A 25523-nucleotide genomic window follows, 5' to 3' on the forward strand; every position below is an offset into this window, starting at 1 on the left:
TGATGTTAGTCCCCAGTTATATATGATGTTAGTCTACAGTTATATATGATGTTTGTGTCCAGTTATGTATGATGTTTGTCCCCAGTTATGTATGATGTTTGTCTTCAGTTATGTATGATGTATTGTACCCATTTATAAATGCTGTTTTATAGTTATATATGATGTTTGTCCCCAGTTATGTATGATGTTTGTCCCCAGTTATATTTGCCGTTTGTCTCCAGTTATGTGTAATGTTTGTCCCAAGTTATGTATGATGTTTGCCCCTAGTTATATATGCCGTTTGTCTCCAGTTATGTATGATGTTTGTCCCAAGTTATAAATACTTTTTTTAGTTATGTATGATGTTTGTGTCCAGTTATGTATGATGTATGTCCTCAGTTATGTATGATGTTTGTCCCCAGTTATATATGCCGTTTGTCTCCAGTTATGTATGATGTTTGTCCCCGGTTATGTATGATGTTTGTGTCCAGTTATATATGATGTATTGTCCCTAGTTATAAATGAATTTTGTAAAGTAAGCTCTAGTACTGCGGTCCATAATAGCAATCGCAACACATATGCTATTTATCATATTTTATTACATTTTTATCACAAGATATATGTGGACCAGTCCACGTCGTCATGACAACGAATTCCATACACATACATCAATGTACAACAGATATAAATATATATAATGTATTTACACCAATCACGTGGTCATGCTTAGGTTAATGCTATGAAAGACTAAGCGGGAATATTGAAGATCATAACAGGTAACCATAGAAATGTGGTAAGCATAGAATTGTGATCACCATAGACATGTGGTTACCATAGAAATGTGGTAAGCATAGAATTGTGGTCACCATAGAAATGTGGTTACCATAGAATTGTGATCACCATAGACATGTGGTTACCATAGAAATGTGGTCACCATAGAAATGTAGTCACCATAGAAATGTGGTCACCGTAGAATTATAGTCACCATAGAAATGGAGTCACCATAGAAATGTGGTCACCATAGAAATGTGGTCACCATAGAAATGTGATGACCATAGAATTATGATCACCATAGACATGTGGTAAGCATAGAATTTGTGGTCACCATAGAAATGTGGTTAGCATAGAATTGTAGTCACCATAGAAATGTGGTCACCATAGAAATGTGATCATCGTAGAATTGTAGTCACCATAGAAATGTAGTCACCATAGAAATGTGGTCACCATAGAAATGTGGTCACCATAGAAATGTGTTTATCATAGAAATGTGTTTATCATAGAAATGAGATTATCGTAGAATTGTAGTCTTCTTAGAATTGTGGTCACCATAGTAATGTGGTTACCATAGAAATGTGGTCACCATAGAACTGTGGTCACCATAGTAATGTGGTTACCATAAAAATGTGGTCACCATAGTAATGTGGTTATCATAGAAATGTGGTCACCATAGAAATACGTGGAGGTGTTTTCATGTTTCTTTATAATTCGGTAGAATTGATCTAATTCGAAATTAGACAGTTGGAAAGGTTTTCAAAACCTCTCACTAAAACCATGCACATACTCTATCAATACAAAGGGGTTGTAATCTTGGGCTTTAGCCGCAATATACATCTCAGCTAGAAAAAATTCTTTTGCTCGACCGATTGAGCACCAGACTAGTAATCCAAGGGTCCCGAATTATTTATATAAAATCCTGCGCTCTGCTACATATGATCATCAACTGATCACATACGTCCACTGTTCTACATCCCCCAATCGTTCTCAGAGCCCCAATGATCTGATCACACATCCAAAAATATTGTCGAATTTACAACTCTATCATCTTTATTTTGTTACATGTATATGTATATTGAAACTGCTACACATTTCTAGTTTTTATGCAAAATTATACATATAAAACCAATAAAAGTAACTTTAAATTCATTGGATAAAACTATGTATATAACTGAAAATCGTCATTTAGAAACCTAATTTAAAATACATTTTCTCGAAAATAATTTACATGTAAAGCTGTTATATTGTTACATTTTTAGAAGTCAAAGTGTTGGCAAATATGTTACCCGGCGCAAATAGCTCTGTATGATCTAGAGCAATCTCCATGCATGTCCTTCCGTAATGAAACAATGGATTAAGAGTATACCGTACAAAAATACGCCTTATGACCAAATAATACCACATATCATTTTAATTATGAAGACACCAAATTTATCAAATAAACTGCCTTGTCTGACTTGATCACATTACAATAAATACAAGTATAAAGCATACTAACGTAATAAGATCTTCTTTGATTCTTACAAATATCTACAAGAGTTGTCATTCTTAACACTTGCCAATTTGGTTCAATGAAACGTTCTGGCAATGAACAAAAACGGGCGTGCCAAAATAAGTACGATTACAATACAAGTTGATATCAGATTTAGTTACAAACTAGGAAAATAACATAATGAAGACCTAGTGGAAGGCTAAAACTAAATATATTTTCTCTAAAACATTACAGAAATCTACATGGTCTAAATAACCACAGGTACAAAGTCTGGGTCGGTGGTGTACCATACAGACCTTAATGATACCCACTACAACACCGAGCTGCCGCACATCACGTAATCTCCACAGATAACCAGCATTGGGTTTACATTGACAGTGCTACTATCACTTATAATGTACATGTATACAGCCGTACGACATTCATTATTCATTCTGGAATCGGCTTTATGTTGCATCATATAGGATGTTATTATACAATTTCAGATACCTCCTTCGTTGAAACTTTAAAGCAATGTTTATATAGCTCTTAATGGCCAGGCATTAAAGTTATTTACCTATCTAATATACTATTTTTAAGGACATACTCTGCAGATTCGAACCAAATACAGCGATACAAACGTTCACGTAGTAATTAATACAGAGTTAAGTCATGGGTATCCAGTCACGACAGCACATACACTTTGTAAATGACGAGTTTTTGCCGCGCATGCATACAAGTTTTCACAAGGTACACAAGGTGATGCCTTTAGACTGCGTATACATATGTATCTTAGCCTTATTTCAGTTGCAATATTTCCTATTACATAATCAAATCGTCATCATAACTGTGTGTATATTTGTATAATTCTCATAACCCCATATTATAAATACATATATGTCCACCTTTGTGCTATAACCCCACTACCAAACAGCTCACTGTCGTTGTCCTCGTGACGTCACATCCTGTTATTCTCCAAATCAGCAGTCGATATACAGGTAAAAATCGAGCATTTAGGAGGGCGGTATCTCGTGACTGAAGCGGCCGAATTTGATGTGGTTTTCAACATTCTTGTCACGAGATCAAACAGAATAACATATCTGATTATTAGAAACATGCTGACGTCCCCTTTCTCAAAGAATCAGAAATTTGTCCAAAGTGTCTAATTGGCCAGTCGTTTTCTCACTGATCACCAACCGAGTTTATGACACGATGAACATGCACTGTCGTATACTCGTAATGACATAAATACATAAATGTTAACGTTTAGTACTGTATTTCACGACAACAGCCATAATGTCTGTTACATTCTGACGCTCAGTGTGGTATTTTAACTAATGCATAATACACACATATTGTTGGGGTTAGTTCATATATTAACTTTCTGTAACATTCACATTATGTTAATTCATAATGCATATATTCATACATTTTTATTTGCGGACCTCAATGACATAATGATAATTATGTTTTTGTGACCTAATTACTATTGGGATATGCATCAAATGGGAAGCACGCTAAATAGCCGTGAACGTAACCTTGATTATTTCACTACTAAAGAACAACAGTCCTGTACATATCAGTGGGGATCGCGAGGTACCCGTATTATTATGTACATTTCCACATCAACCTGCGCACCGAACCGTCTTAAACACTTAAACATCAGTTCAAAGAACTTGAATCTTTAAAAGTCACATGTCCATTTGTTTTGTTGACGTCACGACTTGCGTCATCGACAGTGTCCAATGGGATGTAGCTCTGATGCTGTTGAGATTCATTTAGACGCGGACTTCGTCGCACTGATGCTTGGACGTTTGTGTACTGTGTTGTCGACGTAACGCTGGTAAATCTTGTCTCACCATTCATGAAGCTCGGCCAGACCTTCCGGATCAGGTTCTTTATGTGAGTGTGGACCTGTAAGAGAACGATGTTAAACATTTTACTCACAGATGTATTTTACTAAATTGATTGTACTTAGTTTCACGAGTAGAATTTTCCTCCTATAAACTGCTATATAACAGCTCAAGGAAATGGGTAGTTTATAACACTTGATGATTATAATACAAAGCATTAAGTGTTTAAAAAACAAATACAAAACACCCAGTTTTTCAACGTTCATTGTTATTTTCATGAAGTGAGGGTTTTACCAACTTGTGTAAGTATTACTGTCATTCCATATGTAATGATTCACATAATACACGTATTCTCCACATCGACATAGCGATATGCATTGAGTATGGATAAAATGGAATGATAGACAAAGGAAATAATACATTGAGAAAACAATTAACAAATACAGTCATTTAACTTGATAATGTAGGATGAATGAACTGCTATACCTTACCTCTCCATTGAACACACAGAAGATAAGAGAAATAATCCCGCCCTAAAACAAAATAAATAGCGTAAGTTTAATTAGAACTGCTTGTACAATAATATCAGGGACTGGTTGGTATAATAAAATATAAATGTATATCTAATTTCAGCATTTCTTTCAGCGTTTGGTTGTTATACTTAGATATAAATGTAAGTTGGATCTTATATCAGCATGCATATAGACTATGGTTTTGTATCGACTAGAAGGACACAACCTGGAGCCATCCTAACCGACTTTATGCCAAAAGTGAGGCACTGTCATGGGAGAAGTTAAGAAAAAGAGAAAAGATGAAAAACTAAGACCCAAATTTATTCGCCTTTTACAAAGACCATATAGCTTCAGGACAGGCTCCAGGATCACGAAAGAATCTTAGGCTTAAGTTTTGGCTAAGCCAATCATTCATGACGTAACGTTCTGTAACGTCATCTTTGATTGGCCAAGTCTAAACTGAAGACAGGTTTGGACTTAAGATTGTTTCATGATCCGGAGGCCTGGTACTGAAACATAGATATACAATTAGCATGTTGGATGTTTCATTACACAACATGATCCATCCTCTTCATTTAGGACTTTACCTCATTGGGAAGATTATAACTCCGGTAAAAAATCCATGGATAAATAACAATTTTCAAAATGTGATATTTATTTACTTTAACGTCACAATTATTATTACTAAACGGAAACACTCAGAAATTTCTAGAAATGCCTCACAAAGTGTACCTGTGTGTTGATGACAATCGATTTGGCTACTTCGAATATAAACATGGCTGAACCGGAAGTATTAGGTCTATATATGACCAGGATGGACTGGATACCAAATAGAGGCACGAGGACAAAGGTGGCCCGGAACGCTCGTCTGGAAAATAAAACAAAAAAAAATAACCAATGCACAGCCATGCACTTTTATATGCAAATTAAATATCAAAGAAATCAAGGCAAGGAACGCAAAAACTATCTATTATATTTTTTAAAATGTCCCACATCCATGTGCCTTGTTAAATCACGTTCATAAAGACTGTCTCATCGACTTTTATTTACAAAATGTGACTATAAAATGAAGTTACAATAGTGTATATGAAACAATGTATTGGCAAATAAAGGTAAAATAAACTATTCCGTTCAAAAGAGAATTGCAGTGCCATATCGCTCTCTAATGCAAGTAGTTTTTATAGAATATCTGGGAGACCCCATAGACGGTATACCTACTACCCCTTAACGCTGACTCTCCCACTGATACCAGAGTCATTCTGTGGTGTACCAGTGCGATGACTGACAAGATCCAGGTAAAACGCAATGATAAGACAAACCTGTTGATCCCTATTTATCATGGTACAGGTTTTTAACATATTTTTTTACTACGTACAGTAGAATGAGATATGGAAAAAAACTATACCATGATAAAAGTAAAACTTTTTTGTTTTACTTTGCAATTAACCAGGCTCCTATAGTCCACCGTATAACCGAGTATCTGGTAGTATGATACAGAGAACAAATTCAGCTTAGGTTCACAGTTGACACAAATGTACGCATCACCTATAGTTTTCTGTAACCAACCTCCTTGTCAATCTGCATTTATCAATAGTGTTACGAACCATTTGAAAGACTACGACCGGATTAAGTAAAGTGATAAACTTATGCATAGTGAGTTAAAACGGACCCACAATCCAAAACACCAAAAACAAATCCATTATCAAGCAGATGGTCTTTACACAGAGGTGGTCGCTAAGGCAGGTTTACTTTATATATATATAAAAGGACGCAGAGAAAGTTAAAAATAATCACCGATCCAAAAACAACGGAAACCTAAAATATATGTTTATGGATCATATTCCGACAACCAGTTAACAATAAGCGTTACCATTCGTAATGTAAAAGGACATACTTCCATATTCAACTTATTTACGGACGATGATAATGAAGTATAGATCCCGATTTTGTTCAAAGTTCCATGAACAAAAGAATTCTCCAAACCTAAATATACAAATCAATACCAACAGATACCTTTACGTTAAGTCTGAGTTCAGGTATACTTTCCTAGCGGTCACGAAACCATAATAATAGCCACGAGATTACAATTGTTATTTTTGGCTTCTCCGTCACTAGTCTAATTCTGTCACAAAGGTCATGATAATGGGATCACACACTCTTGAATATCGAATATATATTTCATGATTTTGTTCAGAGATATGTCTTCATCGATTGTTGTCTGAGCAACGCCGTCCCAAGTGTAAATACGAAATAATCTGTCCTTGACCTCTGTTACTTTTCTTTATGGATAAAACTGTTGTTGCTATTAAAAGTCATATGGACATCTAATTTTGTGACATGACTCCTAAAGACTTAGACTCTTAACCTTTAACGCAAAATCAATAAATTCATCATCTTGTGAATGGAACATGGGAGTCATATTAGATTTCTCTGTATCAGGTTGCCAGTTTTTATCGGATCCACATACTGATGATTTGCGACACGGCTGCTGATATCTCGGTAGATAGCACTAAATGGAGATAATTAATGTAATATTAAATAGAAATATTGGTAGGATTACGTGTCAACAAGGGCAAACGCCACGGAGTAACGCCTTTCGGTAGAAATGATTGATACGTTCACCTGTTGACTAGTTAATTTGTCTTCACGTGTTAGCCTCCTTTGGAGTGTAAATGTATTAATGATTAAGCTAAGATTTTATCCATCTAGCTATACTTGATTAAGTGTATCAATTCGGAACGTTATTCAAGCCGAATGAAAAATCCATTCAGTGGCAGACTCTTTATGACATTATTTCGAGCTGTTGTTATAATGTCATACAAATTGTGAGAACATGCTTGCATGGCACAACAAGGGAAGACAACCTATTGAAAGTAATTTGAAACTGAGGATACATTAATTAAGTAATTACAAACTATGTTATAGTGCCTTTACCTTAACATTTGTGGAAAAAAGTTTGTTTTAAAAACCAGGAAGTAGATCGTTTTGTTATTCTAGATTAGTTTGATACTCCAAACAAATAATGGTATTGCTGAGAATTATGTACATGGCGATTCAATACTGTTTATCTGGTATTAGCTATACCACACTTATTATACTAGATGCTTTTATAACAGTTGCCCGAAGCTTGAATTACATCATATTATAGCCTACCAAACCACATGTGGGATTATAGATAGCGAAGCACAGAGCGCAATTGAATCAGAGATAAAACACTAATTCTTATCTTGCTAAGAACGTCACGAAGCTTTTATAAATGTCAACTGACCGATACTGTATTTGAACAGGAATGTGAGACTGGATAACTAGACAGTGATGTTTAGCGTCTTCAACTACAGCGTAATGGATATACTTTTTATACTGCAGATGGCATAAATATTAAATAAGCGAACACAGCCTCACAAGGAGTTCGCGTTCGGTGTTATCTAGAATCGATATTTACCTGTCCATGTCGGTACTGTTACAGGAAGCTGTTGCTTTTGTTGTTTGATTACGAAATCACATTGGCAGGAATAAACCTGGCTACCCGTCGCCACAGAAAATGATAAATCGCAATCGAGTAATGAAATGGGACGGGGATTTCAGAAACCTGTCGGGTAGTCATTATACCTACCCGTGTGTGGCGTTATTGGATATAAAGTATCAGGCTTCGCTGTGTGGGAAAGCATCAGTATAAATATATAGTGATGATTCGGGTGGGGTGGTATCCGTCTGGTACCAACCTTTCCAGGAAAGATGTATTAGGTTGATACTGCAGATTTACAAACGATAGGCGTAGTCCATATTTCAGAAATACCATTTATTGACAACGATAGTCACAGACAGTCATGACATGATGGCTTGTATTTTGTCAGATAGGGAATCACAACTTGTAGAGGTGCAAAACATTATCAAGGCATTTCAAACACCTTAGTACTCTCTGTTTGAGAAAAGTAGGAAACGTAATACCGCAAAACATCCAACATTCAAGAGAGACAACACGAAACACTCAACATTCAAGAGAGGCAACACGAAACATCTAACGTTCAAGAGAGGCAACACGAAACATCTAACGTTCAAGAGAGGCAACACGAAACATCTAACGTTCAAGAGAGGCAACACGAAACATCTAACGTTCAAGAGAGGCAACACGAAACATCTAACGTCCAAGAGAGGCAACACGAAACATCTAACGTCCAAGAGAGGCAACACGAAACATCTAACGTCCAAGAGAGGCAACACAAACATCTAACGTCAAGAGAGGCAACACGAAACATCTAACGTTCAAGAGAGGCAACACGAAACATTAAACGCAAGAGGCAACAACAAACATCTAACGTTCAAGAGAGGCAACACGAAACATCTAACGTCAAGAGAGGCAACACGAAACATCTAACGTCAAGAGAGCAACCAAACATCTAACGTCAAGAGAAACACACGTCAAGAGAGGCAACACGAAACATCTAACGTTCAAGAGAGGCAACACAAACATCTAACGTTCAAGAGAGGCAACACGAAACATCTAACGTCCAAGAGAGGCAACACGAAACATCTAACGTCCAAGAGAGGCAACACGAAACATCTAACGTCCAAGAGAGGCAACACGAAACATCTAACGTTCAAGAGAGGCAACACGAAACATCTAACGTCCAAGAGAGGCAACACGAAACATCTAACGTCCAAGAGAGGCGAGAGGCAACACGAAACATCTAACGTTCAAGAGAGGCAACACGAAACATCTAACGTCCAAGAGAGGCAACACGAAACATCTAACGTCCAAGAGAGGCAACACGAAACATCTAACGTCCAAGAGAGGCAACACGAAACATCTAACGTCCAAGAGAGGCAACACAAACATCTAACGTTCAAGAGAGGCAACACGAAACATCTAACGTCAGAGAGCAACACGAAACATCTAACGTCAAGAGAGCAACACGAAACATCTAACGTCCAAGAGAGGCAACACGAAACATCTAACGTCAAGAGAGGCAACACGAAACATCTAACGTCAAGAGAGGCAACACGAAACATCTAACGTCAAGAGAGGCAACACGAAACATCTAACGTCAAGAGAGGCAACACGAAACATCTAACGTCAGAGAGGCAACACGAAACATCTAACGTTCAAGAGAGGCAACACGAAACATCTAACGTTCAAGAGAGGCAACACGAAACATCTAACGTCAAGAGAGGCAACACGAAACATCTAACGTCAAGAGAGGCAACACGAAACATCTAACGTCAAGAGAGGCAACACGAAACATCTAACGTTCAAGAGAGGCACACAAACATCTAACGTTCAAGAGAGGCAACACGAAACATCTAACGTCCAAGAGAGGCAACACGAAACATCTAACGTTCAAGAGAGGCAACACGAAACATCTAATCAAGAGAGGCAACACGAAACATCTAACGTCAAGAGAGGCAACACGAAACATCTAACGTCCAAGAGAGGCAAACACGAAACATCTAACGTCCAAGAGAGGCAACACGAAACATCTAACGTTCAAGAGAGGCAACACGAAACATCTAACGTTCAAGAGAGGCAACACGAAACATCTAACGTTCAAGAGAGGCAACACGAAACATCTAACGTTCAAGAGAGGCAACACGAAACATCTAACGTCCAAGAGAGGCAACACGAAACATCTAACGTCAAGAGAGGCAACACGAAACATCTAACGTCCAAGAGAGGCAACACAAACATCTAACGTCAAGAGAGGCAACACGAAACATCTAACGTTCAAGAGAGGCAACACGAAACATCTAACGTCCAAGAGAGGCAACACGAAACATCTAACGTCAAGAGAGGCAACACGAAACATCTAACGTTCAAGAGAGGCAACACGAAACATCTAACGTCAGAGAGGCAACACGAAACATCTAACGTTCAAGAGAGGCAACACGAAACATCTAACGTTCAAGAGAGGCAACACGAAACATCTAACGTTCAAGAGAGGCAACACGAAACATCTAACGTTCAAGAGAGGCAACACGAAACATCTAACGTTCAAGAGAGGCAACACGAAACATCTAACGTTCAAGAGAGGCAACACGAAACATCTAACGTCCAAGAGAGGCAACACGAAACATCTAACGTTCAAGAGAGGCAACACAAACATCTAACGTTCAAGAGAGGCAACACAAACATCTAACGTTCAAGAGAGGCAACACGAAACATCTAACGTCCAAGAGAGGCAACACAAACATCTAACGTCCAAGAGAGGCAACACGAAACATCTAACGTTCAAGAGAGGCAACACGAAACATCTAACGTCCAAGAGAGGCAACACAAACATCTAACGTTCAAGAGAGGCAACACAAACATCTAACGTCCACGAGAGGCAACACGAAACATCTAACGTTCAAGAGAGGCAACACGAAACATCTAACGTCCATGAGAGGCAACACAAACATTTAACGTTCAAGAGAAACATAATTATTGTACAGTTTACACTAAGGTGGTAGCTGGTTTATGATAAACATTCGTATCAGTCTGAATACTTCCAGATGTCTAACATAAAGAACATTCATTTATCAACGTAAAGTAACCTTCAGTTCATCAATAAAACATTGCAACGGATATTTTATTTCTTCAAAACAAATGCCGCCCATTTGGCCCGATCTAAACGCAAGTGTACAACGAAAGTACAATAATGATGCCTATCACCCTACACTTCTGATTGCTCGTGTGGGGTTACGTGTCCTCGTGGCCAACGACACATACAGACGACGGTATACAATGATGGCCAGGTCTCTTAAGGGTCATAGCCTTCTTCACATACGGATATCTGATCATCTAGTCACGGAAGCCCAACACCCCAGTCTGTTAGATTACTGACCAGCGGCTAACTTGTTCTGATCGCTATTATCTAAAAGAATGGACAAATCGATGTGTAATTTCTAGGTTTGTTGTAAGATAGACAAGGCTGTTATCGTTTTGTCAAACGTACAGTATACCTAAGCTTTAATTGAGACATTGCCAAATAGGACTGTCGGTAGTAACCAGAAAGTTACTATGGGGAAACAGCGTACAGTAGCAGAATCTGATCCCGACGATTGACAATTACTTTATATGTAATTATACTAGACATAGAATCCCGTGTAGGCAGAACGCCAACTTTCTCGGACTTGAATGATACTGAGAAGTGCTTAAACTGCAAGAAGGTCAATGCAATTGTTTGAAAAAAACCAACAACCTAAACACTTTCGTTTCAAAAAAAACCAACAACCTCTAAACACTTTCGTTTTTTGTGAATAATCACTATTGTAAATCATTACAGCAGGAGACACAGGTAACATTAATACTTGGAACTAAATAATGCACCACATACACTTGCCAACAACTGCAATATTTTTACAAGTTCACGCCAGATTACAAACACATCGCAACTTGTACTTGATATAAGAAGGCACATGTGGAAAAGTTGATAACTTACCTGTAATTACTCGGCTCGTTAGGATGGGATTGCAACTGTGTCAGCAATATCCTTAAAATATTGATAAAGAAAAAAATGTTGGCCTGAAACAAAAGTAGAAACAATGTTTAATCTATTAAAACGACGAACAGGACAAACTTTCAATAACTCAACCAGCGACAAGAATCCGATTGCACCTATAAATCTTATCGGACCCCTCGCTCATGAGTAAAAATCAGAGACGTAGCAAGAAAGGTCAAACGATAACAAAATATTTCTATTTGGTTTCTCTAAGAATTGTCATGTCAGAATAGTGTGTCTGCATTTGACATGTTTTGTTTGTTTTTGTTTTACTCGGACAGCTCTTGACAAAATACAATGTCAACATGCGAGGGATGAACACCTGCTCAGAGGTTGAAATGGCGAATCTTGACTATAATTAGAAACAGGAAATTCCCCGTGTCTCCCATATTTTTGACCGATCAATCACGAAGTACTGAACAAGTCGACAATGCGGTTTTGGCTGTATTTCAAAGACTATAGGTAGGATATTACTGAGAATAAGAATATATATTTATTTCAAATACCTAATTGGCCATGGATACATTGGTTAAGATTTTAATATGTAATTATCTGACAAAGAAGGGGCACGCCGATGACTTTAAATAGTAAGATGTCGTAGACGGAATTTATAATTGAAGTATTACAATTACCGAGATTATTGTTGTAGATTTTTTTAATTAAAAAAAAAGCTTATTTCGGAGTTGCTTATGATTATTATATTTTCATAATTATTTTGAATTACAATTTATCAAAAGACTTATTGTCCTTTATATTTATAACATTAATAATATTCCTCGTATTAAGTTGAATGTACAAATAGGTCAACAATTGTACAATATGTTAACATGCACTCACCGCTAACGTCAACAGTGATGGAACGTATATGAAGTATTCAAATCCATCCGCGTGATTCACCCAGCAACTGAAATAGATAATCACGTTACATTGAATCATGGTATTATCAAACTGTGCTGCTAAAACGCTTTTCTTATGTTTATACTAAACGAAAACAACAAACTACCGTAAACCAATATTATTTCGCATGCTATTTAATTTTGCGAAATTCGCAATCGGAGCAGATTTGCGAAAGTTTATCTCAGCGAATAAATACATACTTCATATATATTGAAAGGAATTTCCATCCAATTTTTAAATCCGCCAATATTAACGTTATACGTGCCGTATTTTTCATACTCACGAATCAAAATGAGCTTTTAATATGTTATTTATCACCAAAAATTACCACCTTTTGAAAATTAAAGTACTTTCAATGCATAGGTTTTAATTTTACATGTACAAATAAGAGCTGAAAATCTATTCACATCAATAGTGAAGTGAAATGAGTACATACAATTTAAAGCCAAATTGTGGTATAAAATTTCATTACACATTTTACAGTGTTATTAGTAATTGTAAAGTGATTTCTGAATATTTGTTTCCATCTAAACATACCTAAGGCATAAAAACAATTATTTTACAGCACATAATTGCAATGTTGTAACTTATGTTTATAAGACATCTGAAGTCATTTGAATGATTTTCACAGCTAATTCACCAAACCTTATGGTTTTCAATAGATTAACGAAGAAAAAAATAGCATATCAACTTTTCGCCAAGTAACGGCACATACATGTATAACTTTAAAGGGACATTTCAGTGAGGCTAATTATGTTACATAACCACGAAGTAAATTATGACATAAATGTATTGTTCTACATTCATTATGAAATATTTAACAAGAAATACTGATAAATTCCCCGACATTGTTAAATATTTTGATAGATACCGTTGAAATTCCAAATCGTCGATCAATACGATTAAGGAGGCCCAACATGTACACTGTACCTATATCCGAGCCAAAGTCATGCACGTTAAACAAATGCAGTACAGAACCATTAAGGAGTTGATGGAATTATTTTTAGACAAGAACATGCATCTTATAAGGTAAATACACTACTGTAAGAGCTATTTGAGTATTTCTAGACAAAATTGTTTTACTACACTGGCAAAGGTCAGGGTTCGGCATACAAGACATCCGCCCACTATGTGTAGTGTCGGACAGCGAGCAAGTTTGAATATTTCACATACATTTCACTACAGTGGGCTTTTCTAGCATATCACAGTAAAACCAACTTATCTCATTTCTATTAGAACTGGTTTGTTTCCGATATACATGTATGTGCAAATTTTAATGTATTCTTACTACTAAATTGTCCCTTTAATCTTCGCGAACTTGTCTTGTAATGGGAATCGCTAAATTTAGTTACCGCGAAAGAAAGTTGGTTTAAAGTATTTGTTTATACTGTTCTCCTGGATATGTTGAATGTATGTAGTGGAAGTACTGGCCGACAGGTGTTTAAGGTAAATAATGGCCGACAAGTATTTTTAGATTCTCAGATAACACAATTATATTTTGGAGAATAGTTAGAATGTTAAAGACAAGTTAATATAACTGTAATCACTAAACGATAGGAGCTTACGTCATTCATTAAATTCTAATTGATCTCCATCACCCAGATGCTTGTATAGCTGAGATTCTCCATACGCTTCATAACAAACATCAAAGTGATAGCAAACCATATGTATAGCATCAAGTTTGAGCCATTAATTTTCGGCAAACAGACTTTGGCACTACTGGGTATTCACCGTCCATAAGTACAACACGTCAATTTATTATTACCAGTAAATAAAGATGAATGACGCCTTGGGGAGTAGTGTATAACAAATACGTCCAGAGAATTCCAACACGGGTCATGGGGATCGTGTATTTTGAACAAGCAATGCTTTCTACAATTAAAGGAACGCCAGTCGATTTTTCGTTTAAACTTTTAAATGAATTTCATGAGATATAATTGTCATTCTCACTGTGTTCAAATCATCACTACCAAATACTAAACGTAATATTACCTCATGACATAAAGTTGGTTTTCACTCCAATCTCCTAATAAACAATTAATTCATGAGAAAACGCGATAGTTTCTTTTCTATCCATTCAGGATCGCTTATTTCTTTATTTCTGTTACCATAATTTCAAAACATAAATTATAAATGCATAAGTGCGTTCCCCACAACTACTGAATGGCGTCCAGACTTTATACAGGATATAATTTTTATACTCGCAAAACCTTCATAACAAGGATCTATCTTAATGTGTTATGTTCTGACTCAGTCCTGGGTTTAAACTTTGGTCATTTTAAAACAAGTATCGGTACACAAATATTTCAAATCTCAAAACATTTATTTTCTCATATCCAACACATTTTCCATATACATAGAATAACACCAACTGCCCATTACTCAATTTGGTCATATTTATAATATAGTCAATATATATGAACATATTCCTTTTAAAGCCTATGATCCGCCGATAATTCGATAAGCGTCAAAGGTAGGACATTGTGTGAAATGCTACAAAATTGATACTGAACATTAATCATATTTATGCGTTTCATATTGATAGACTGGATTTACCTATCTCTTGTCACAAGCGTAAGCTTATTTGTACGGGGATGGTACAGAAGCTTTACACACGGTTTCTCGATTGTGATATGTATGCTGGTATCATAATAGCTTCCATTCTTTTTCAAATTTTACAAAGGAAAATTGCAACAGTCATATATTTTCCTCTCTCTCTATCTCAAAACAATGCAACAAAAAGATGTGATTCCGTACTCTATGATTTTGAAATCTAATTTATAAGACCAACAGAAAATTATGACCAGGAAATGCTCCATACAATCTTTTTAAAATTTATATTTTAACAATTTCGAAATACCTGATCAAATTATTTTGTTACGTTGAATTCAATTTTAACTTTCCGTTTTTTTTCTCGAGCGCATTTAAGGTTGACAAATAGAAATATTCATTTGATATCTAAAGCGCGTATAGAATACATTTATATTTCACAATATATCTCATATACCCAAAACTATACTGTCTTTTGATATTATATAATACAGATATGTGAATTCAAAATCCGATCAGGAATGGTCCCCGACCAATAGCGATGTATTTGTAACTGAAGAATAGACATGTATCTAAGGCTTATTGTTTTATTAGTATAACGCTCTGTTAAAAGCTGTGGACTTTTTTAAAAGGACGTGCCATGTTTGTCTGGTGGTGGAGAAAAGCCCGATTACCTGGAGAAAACCACCGATCGACGATCAGTACTTGGCAACTGTCGCACATGGGATTTGAACTCGCAACCCAGAGGTGGCGTGCATGTGGTAATATATAGGAAGAAAGATTGCAAAGGAAAATTAATTCGCTTTCGGTTAAGAACCATTTTACTCCAAGTGCATTATCGCTTAATGATATTCATTGATTGTTCTTTAGGCTTAACGAACCTAACTATTGCAGGTAAAACCCTAATCTTTAGCTTTCCTGTGGGCACTTTATGTTTAATGCAATCAATGCAGCGTGATCACAGAAAGAAATTGCAATTATAGTTTGATGAAATGCTTTTAACTTATCACCTAGAAACCTAAAACAAACTTAAAAGCAAATGAATCAATATTCCAAACCGGCCAATAACTGAATGCAACGATTGCCATTATTATTATCAACTCAATGACTAAAAACTACAGTAGATATTTGCTGAAACCAACAAAATACATCGGTTTGTGTTAATACGTTCTGAGAGACCTGACTAGCCCCGTTACAGTTATATGTGTTTGCCATTATCTCTTCTTATAAATAATATTTTTCTTCTATAACAATTAAGATAACATAATTATAAAGAATTTTAGATATTAAATGTCAATGACAGTCTCTTAAAATACGTTATAACCTATACCAACGAATAATAGAATTGATCTATTCGAGCGATGCACAAAACTATGTGATAATGCCATCTATCATAGTCTTTCGAGAATCGGTGATTTACCATGACCCGTTTGAGTAGAGCATGTTTCACTTTCATATTCGACCTCTCTGCATGATGCTAATACATATCTAAGCTATTGATTTTTGAATATCTTGTTGAGACAAAGATGATATCGGATCAGAAATAAACGAATGATTCGACATCTGCCGTCTAGATCAGCGTGTGGCACATTATCTACAGTTTGTCGCGATTTTTTTTGTCTCAAAACCGGAAGTTAGAATCCTAAAACGGAATTAGGATTTAATCTCAGTGTCAACTCCTTCCTTGCGTCAAACAGGGCGATGACATGAAATGCTTTTTGGAATATATTGAAACCGCAGACTCTGAGTCTAATATCCACTATGACCATATTGGGGAAATCTACACGTCGTACATTAGAGAAATTGTATAAGATTATGACTAGTGAATTCATCATAACATACCGAAGTAGTTAAGCACTTTTTACATCGCGTTTTCCTCTGGGCAAATTTCACCGCGATAACAAAATAACAAATTATTTCGCAAGTAACAAATTAGCAATTAAATCCATCCAATCTGTTCGTCACTTGTCACTTTGATTGTAAATGAATTTCCGGAGTCGAATTGAAATGCTTGAGAGTAATCCGGCTATGTCGATCAAATTTTGGTCGTGCCGGAATTGACTGGATGAAAAACAAATTAGAAATAAAAAAAAGCTATTCATTTCGGTTTTTATCAGCAAACAGAAAATGGAATCAGATGCTCTGCATTAAAGTTATTACCAAGTCAGGTTGTGCAGTTTTACCGAACTTGACACGAGATTTGTAAAACGTTAATACCCTTTTTATTTCATATATGCTTCTGTTATCGGTGTCTCACGAGGACAAAGTATCATTGGAACCGTGGAATTTTTTTTATCGGACTAAACATTATGATTCTGATTTTAGTTACCAGTCTATCACGATTAGCCATGACTTAATATTAGAATAATTTACCTTAATGTGAAGCCTTAATGTACAACCAAATATGTCAAATAGGTATCACACCTCCATCAATACCTACATTTTATCCAGATCTGTATCCACTGTATATCAATACCTACCTTTTATCCAGATCTGTATCCACTGTATATCAATACCTACCTTTTATCCAGATCTGTATCCACTGTGTATCAATACCTACCTTTTATCCAGGTCTGTATCCACTGTGTAGCCTTACATACCTTTTATCCAGATCTGTATCCACTGTGTATCAATACTACTTTTTATCCAGGTCTGTATCCACTGTCAGCCATTACCTACTTTTTATCCAGGTCTGTATCCACTGTCAGCCATTACCTATTTTTTATCCAGGTCTGTATCCACTTTGTACTATTACATACCTTTTATCCAGGTCTGTATTCACTTTGTACCATTACATACCTTTTATCCAGGTCTGTATCCACTGTCAGCCATTACCTACCTTTCATCCAGGTCTGTATCCACTGTCCACCAATACATACCTTTCATCCAGGTCTGTATCCACTTTGTACCATTACATACCTTTTATCCAGGTCTGTATCCACTGTCCACCATTACCTACCTTTTATCCAGGTCTGTATCCACTGCTCGGATAATTGAATACGCTATTACGGGGATCCATGGACCACCTACAAATATTGAATTGTGAAAAGAATATTAATTAGTATTCGTCCATTTTAAGTCTTTTGTAGCATTAAAAAAAGAAACCTTATTATTTATATAATAATTATGTACGGTCGTGTTTTCAAGGCAGATTCGTATACGGATTGCTAATTTTTAGTAGTTCTTCTGATTGCATGATGTATACATACCGTTCAATACACCTTAATCGAGCCAAAACCACAAACAAGAAACGAGATTGTACTTTCTGAATACTTTCTATACTTAGTTTAACGTAACCCCATAAGTAAAGGTATCTACCCGGGATAGTATTAGATAGTTGATGTCGTTTGTGTTTGCGAGCAACGTCATTAATTGTTAATAAAAAAGCGTGAAGATAACTCTTCCTATATAAAAAACCAACAACTGACAGATAGAATGCAAAGTACGCATGACAGTGTTTTAGATGTGTGGTAATCATATACGGGTACACTAATACGCCAACTGTATCACTTTATTATCACTTGTAATTGTATTACATGTATCTCGCGTCGTCATTTACTTAAGGTTGTCACATTCTGTTTTCTTTATACGCCAACATAGAAACAAATTTGCGAATCAGATCACAGACGCATAATACACAGTGCAAACCCTCCTGTGAGAACAACTAAAATATCATCAACAAAGTTGAGGGCTAATCAGTTTACATATTAATATTAACCGTTTGACAGTCTGTATTCGTCAATACTGTATATCAACATTACCCAGTATAAATGTTAAAAATTGATCACTTATACGCACCCCAGCCAAATATGAAATATCCAATCAAAGTCTTTGGTACTTCAAATGCATGCACGATGAGTCGATGGAGATAGAAACCCTCACAGAACATCCAAAAGTAATTGGACATCTGGATATACCGCACAAGGACGTACAGCAGTTTACAGCCGCCCTACAAGAAGATCAGTATTAACAGTATGGATATATATACATATACCATATACAATATATATCTTATATTGTTGATAAGAAAACTATTTGAAATCATATTTTGTCATAGAGATTCAAAGTAAAATATTCAAATGCATTACCATAGGCTTAATGTAGAGGTTACCAAATCGAATTTAATTCTGTAAGTAGGCAAACTTGTTTGATACGTTAATTACCAATAATTTTACTTAATAATCAATCATTGACTTTCAAAAGGACACATATAACATTATAATCAACAGTAACAAACGTTGTCACATTAGCTAGATGCTATAAAGGACATATTTTGTTAACACTAAAGAAATAATTTACAGCTCAGATTACAGAGAAAATAGTAGAACAGCTACACTAATATGATCCGTGACGGGATTGTCTTGGCCTCAAATATAATTTTGCTGATTTCCGTATATCATTAACATTGTCGCAACACTTGTAATAATTTAACATCTCTTTGGGATTTTGTTCCAATTGTATTACTTCCGTTATATCTCTTCATACAAATACATTAATCTAGAACGAAGAGACCTGTCAATAATGCATTGGTAGGTCACCTCCATTATGTTTCATTTGAAATAATTATTCAACTACTCAGCAGGCCAACCGGCAATTAGCATTTTAGGTATTTGGATCAAGGCTGTTCCTGCAAGATAAAGATGTCACAGATGTAACCTTAGGGCTAATTGAATTGGGCTGGGACTCTCTAATGGTCAATGGTTAAACTGTTTAATTTCCCTCCTTCAGTGCGCCCCTGTACGGCTGTTGAGTGTGTTGATTTCTTTATTTCAGCCCTAATACCCGCTATTTTTTATAGTTGCGAATGACCTTCACCAATTAGGCCAAATGGGCAGTAAATATATGCAAAGTCTAGGGGTCATAATATGGTAATGGAACCACTAAAATTAATTTTTTTATAATCGATCCATGGACTATGTTTATGAATCAGGTCAATGTCACAATAAATATGTGTTACACGGTTTGGGATCCCACTTCCTGTAGACATAATCCCACTAAATTCCATTAGATAGTTAATGGTATTCAATCTGTGATTATAACGTAAAATCCCCTGGTTCTGTTAGTCTTGCGTGAGTCTTGCGCACATTTATTTGATTGTCATATTAACCATTATTTAATACTTTGAGTACAGCTTAAGCTCGGTTATTAGTTTTTGATCACCTACCGTGTTTCGAAGCATCACACTATCCTCGTTATTTTTAACTCTGTCATAGTCGACGAGAAAATCCCAGAGAATGGTGAGTACGGCTGTCATAATGAAGGAGAGGAACAGGCACACATGGAGACGGATCCTTTGTTGTACCCGTAGTTGTCTACAAACAGAACACTATCGTATCAGCTAGAGATAAAAGACGACTTACAAAATAGTTTTAAGTAAGATCTACCAAACTACAGGTAATACGATTTCTGAAATGGACATCAAAACAAATTATTATTATTTTTCATACTAAATATGGCTTTCTGTTTTCAATTGTTTCTTCCATACCACTATGAAAAAAATCCAAGAATGGCATGAGAACCCGATGTTATGGTAACGTTACATTTTATCAGATTGCCTAAAATCAATTATAAGCATTGATGAGAATCCGCTGCACAGTTTGCAAACACAAATTTAACAAATATTGACATCAATGCTAAATCAAACTTACATCTTAAATGACAACAGCCATACTTGGATGCCCGTTCAGAAAAAAAACCACCTGGTCATATAATTATGAGAACGGCCGAAACAGTTTCTGTATGCCGAACGTAAATTAACAGCAAATATATATGTAAATTTTGTCTTGCAAGAGAACGCATACGGTTATATAGATATAAAAGATGTTTCCAAATTCATACAATACATACATCTGCAATGATAATGGTGCAACATTTGAAGGATGTCAACTTACCTGAACGCCAGGAACACAATACATGACGGGACCAGAAGTATTATACTGATAAGATTGCATACTAAACTAATGTACACAAGTTGTTGGTTTTTCTGGAAAACAAAACATGACGGATATGTATCGTATGGCAACGCTATAGGCAAATATAAAGTTGTCAAAATGTGTATAGCAAATGATTTACAGGTTATCATACCAGAACAAAGGAGATATGCTTGAGGAAACACTTTAGAAACATTACTTAAAATGGGTCATTAGAGGTTTTTTAAAAAAAACCTTATTTAAAATTCAACACAATGATTGCATGGCTCAATAAAAACTGTTCAGGTATCTAGACATTATAATTGCTTGATTCAGCATATATGACATATATAAATTAGAAATGTCAAGAAATTGCTAATGGCACGTGTGGTGTGATATTGGTCACACACCCCATATTTCCTTACATTTGTGTGAACTGTTTTCGAATTCAATCAAAAGAATGTCCCTATTAAGGCTTTATACGAAATGTACTTCTTTATTTGTCTTGATACAACTATATGTGGTGTTATTGCAATCGTTTAGAATTTATTCGCACAAAAGAACCACAGAAACATGCATGAAAGTTATTGACTTAATTTCGTTGACATCTGAACCTTTCGCCATAAGATTCAACATGCGCATCTAAATATTTTGAAAAGATGTAGGTTTTCGCTGACATGGTTTCACATGTAAGTGAAATGTGAGGTTGTCCGGGTATATGATTTCAAGAAATTGACAATATGGTACTCAGATGACCTGTAACCCAGATGTGTGTAACCACTCACTGTTTTCAATACCACTACGAATGTGGACAAACCGATCTTTTTACAGCCAGGTTATTTGTATACTAGCTCAGGAATTAAATGATTATGTTACATACTGGCGTACGAATGGCGATGGACGTGATAGCCAAAGGTTATGAATCAAATGAAAGCTAGCTGAGAGGTCACTTCCAAGCTGTCACTTCCAATGCATTAACAACGGTATTGCGGTACATTCACCTCGAACAGTCCAAATACCAATAAATGTTGTATTGTTCTACATAGAGGACACACCTAGCATAGAACCCTAACCAATCTAAGCAGTGATAGAGGCGTATAAGATCTACTCGGGTGCTTAACCTCCGATGACTGCTCCAATTGTGTTAGGGAATCGTGTAAAGCATACTAAGGTAGATGTTCCTCTAATGGCGAGTTTAGATATGGTAAAAGCTATTTCTGCTTTGTAATCCTGTTTAGAGAAATGTGTATCCTAGGAAAATGTAATATAATTTAGAACTATATACAGACCTCTCAATGTCGGTACTTGGAATATCCTATTATGTGTGTTGATATCGGAAAATGTACCAGATAATTTGTCCTCTACTCAACGCTTGTAATAAGTAATTCATTTGTGTCAAGACCCGCGTAAAACTTGTAATTTCGGGTTTCGGCAACAAATATATTATTTTGATATTTTTTTTCAAAACGCAGAAAAGACTCGTATGAACTGAGGATACATCGTATGTTGTGGTTTGTCGCGTTAATACACGATTGTGTCTAAGACATTAATTGAGACATTCAGCTATATATTACGTACTTATAATTTCATAGACACACTCCGATAGCCACGTACCTATTAAAGGGTGATCCCATAAAACTGACATCCAATAATTGTTCATTGATGCAGTCACTGTATGCAATATATGTTTGCTTAATGGTGCGTGGTATCACCATTAAAAGGTATTAGATGCCTTAATGATATGAAGGAATTGTTTTGCACATTAAACAACAAAATTGATTGTGTTGTTGTATAACACTAGATAACAACATATTCAAAACATGATCAAATAAAGTATTGAAATGAAGATACATTGAGGATGGCATCGTTCTTACAAAAGGTCCGGTCCCACTGAACACGGTCCTTTGTAACAAAATTACACATGTAACGGAATTATTGTCGACTAAATACTGACACCAAGAGACGACTTTAAGTGTTTTGGTTTACAGCAATTGAACAATTTATAATTGAAATCCTCTTTTTTGTCAATAAATTGACTTATAACCAAATTAATCTAAACCAGTGTCCAGATGTACTGCTAGACAACCGGTGATAGGGATTTAACAAAAGACAAGATGTATAATTTGAACCAAAACTATCGATACAATGAAATGTTTTAGGTCAATGATCAGCGACAAAATTGGCAGGTCGAAATAAATTGGTTGCTAAGTAACCCCTGGTGACTATGTTGGTTGGTTAGGAGATTAGGATTTACGTCCTATTAGAAGTTAAGGTCATTTAAGAAGGTCAGGACGACCTGTGTGTAATTTGTGGCGATTTTGATGTTCGTACTTTGTTTAACCTTAACGTCCGACTCACCTCGATATCGACACACGTTGAGTAATTGGTCCATTCATATGTTCGTCCAGTCCTGATATCTGTTCGTGTAAACCATGTGCCGTTCTCCGTACAAACTTTATACGCCTGAGCTGCAATGAAAAAATGCATTGTATGGTTATTATTCTTTTCAAAACCTATCAAGTCATTCCGTTCACGGGAAGATATTTTCTCAAATTCGCGATGTGTTTTTCGTAGGAATAAAAATCTTTGACATTAAACGTAATATTTAATCTTTCTACAGAATCAGAATTTAGTTTTAGCGATATGTATTAGCACCAACAATCTATACTTATTTGGAGTGACTTTTGGCAAGGTGGTCAGAAAAAAACCAGAGCCGATGTACAAGCAGTGCATGAGATTAATGCAAATTCTTCTAAATTTGTAATTTCATTAGCAAATACGATTTGCGATGTAATTTGATTACAGTATAATTCTTTCTAATTTCTACCAAAAAAAGCGGAAAAGTACACAGAGTGTTAACTTTAGAGTTACGTTTTGGTGTTACAACTAACTGTATTTAATACGCTTCAAACAGCTATGGCATTTAAGGATATTGATGCGGCGAGTCCACTGTGTATTCAGGATGACTATGTACGATAGCTATACACATGTTTACCACGATAACTCTAAATACCCATGGTTATTACTGAGCGACAAACAGAAGCATCAATCGTAGGCTAGGGGAATGCTTAACTTTGAGGTAAACACGAGACTACTTCAAGGAAGACGTTTGACAAAAGAACGTTTTAGTTGTCTCCCAGTCCTCAATAATTAATATCAATAATATTTATGTACTCCACGATCTGTAGGTGACGTATTCACCCTTTTACACAGGTTTGATCATGTGCTAACACAAGAGTACGTCAGTCACACTGTTCTCTATACTACATGTTCACATATTGCTCACCTGTGTTTTGTTTATCAGATAAATAAAAACACAGTCCTCTAAATTAATATGCGCGTATTCAAAAACTAGCCAATTTAACACACCAATGGTCTTCATGCTTTATCTACATGTATGATCTGCTGCTAATGATATGGCATCTTTTTGTGTAATTAAAATTTACATTTGAATTCATAAACGGTCTTAAAATGAAACATTTAAATATCCTCATGCTATTAGTGTCATCTTGGAAGCTTATGGATTGTTTAATGGGTGCAGATGTAGTATACCTTTGTTCTATAGTCCAGTCCATATGACTAAACAAAGTGTAAGAAATGCGAACGTATTGTTTATAAAACTACTTCATGTTTTCAATCGCCTTATATATTTACTGAAACCTCTTTATAAGTGTTGTTTTTTAAATGTTATTTCACACAATTGTCAGATCAATCGTATATTGATTAAATCTAATTTTAAAAAATATGCAAAAGTACTCCAGCGTTGATCTTAATTTAATGCATTTGTATAATTTCATCGTTAAATCTCTATTATTTTTTTATTTGGATTTTTATATGTCACAGCGCATCTCTTAATACGATTCAAAGATAACGAATACCCGCAACGTTATCTAAACCTTACAATTAAGACTAATATATATACAAGAGGCCCAAGAGGCCTTGACAGTCACCTGAGTGCTGATACAGAAAGAGCATTGAAAAGTTGGTTCAAATCTGTAAAAAGTATTTACGAATTAGAATAAACTTTAAAGTTGATCCTTCGTATTAGAATTGTTTTATTTGTTTCCATTTTGATAGTTAGTGTATTATGTTACCAAACC

At 35.7% G+C, this 25523-nt stretch overlaps 1 protein-coding gene across 3 annotated transcripts in view; it reads right to left on the reverse strand.

Annotated features, from left to right (window-relative positions):
- Positions 1–560: 560 nt before the first annotated feature.
- The window catches only part of LOC138315077 (calcitonin gene-related peptide type 1 receptor-like), a 77981-nt gene continuing 53018 nt past the window's right edge, over positions 561–25523 (reverse strand). For all 3 annotated transcript variants that reach the window (XM_069255812.1, XM_069255811.1, XM_069255810.1), the window contains 10 exons: positions 23782–23891; positions 21406–21497; positions 20679–20826; positions 19313–19463; positions 18474–18540; positions 12905–12971; positions 12008–12090; positions 5322–5457; positions 4569–4610; positions 561–4138 (listed from right to left, as the gene is read on the reverse strand). In XM_069255812.1, the coding sequence (XP_069111913.1) occupies positions 3887–4138; positions 4569–4610; positions 5322–5457; positions 12008–12090; positions 12905–12971; positions 18474–18540; positions 19313–19463; positions 20679–20826; positions 21406–21497; positions 23782–23891 (1148 nt within the window). In that variant the 3' untranslated portion in view covers positions 561–3886. The remainder of the gene's footprint in view (positions 4139–4568; positions 4611–5321; positions 5458–12007; positions 12091–12904; positions 12972–18473; positions 18541–19312; positions 19464–20678; positions 20827–21405; positions 21498–23781; positions 23892–25523) is intronic.

The sequence above is a fragment of the Argopecten irradians genome, chromosome 2 (assembly GCF_041381155.1).
Source record: "Argopecten irradians isolate NY chromosome 2, Ai_NY, whole genome shotgun sequence".
In the NCBI taxonomy this organism is placed as follows: Eukaryota; Metazoa; Mollusca; class Bivalvia; order Pectinida; family Pectinidae; genus Argopecten; species Argopecten irradians.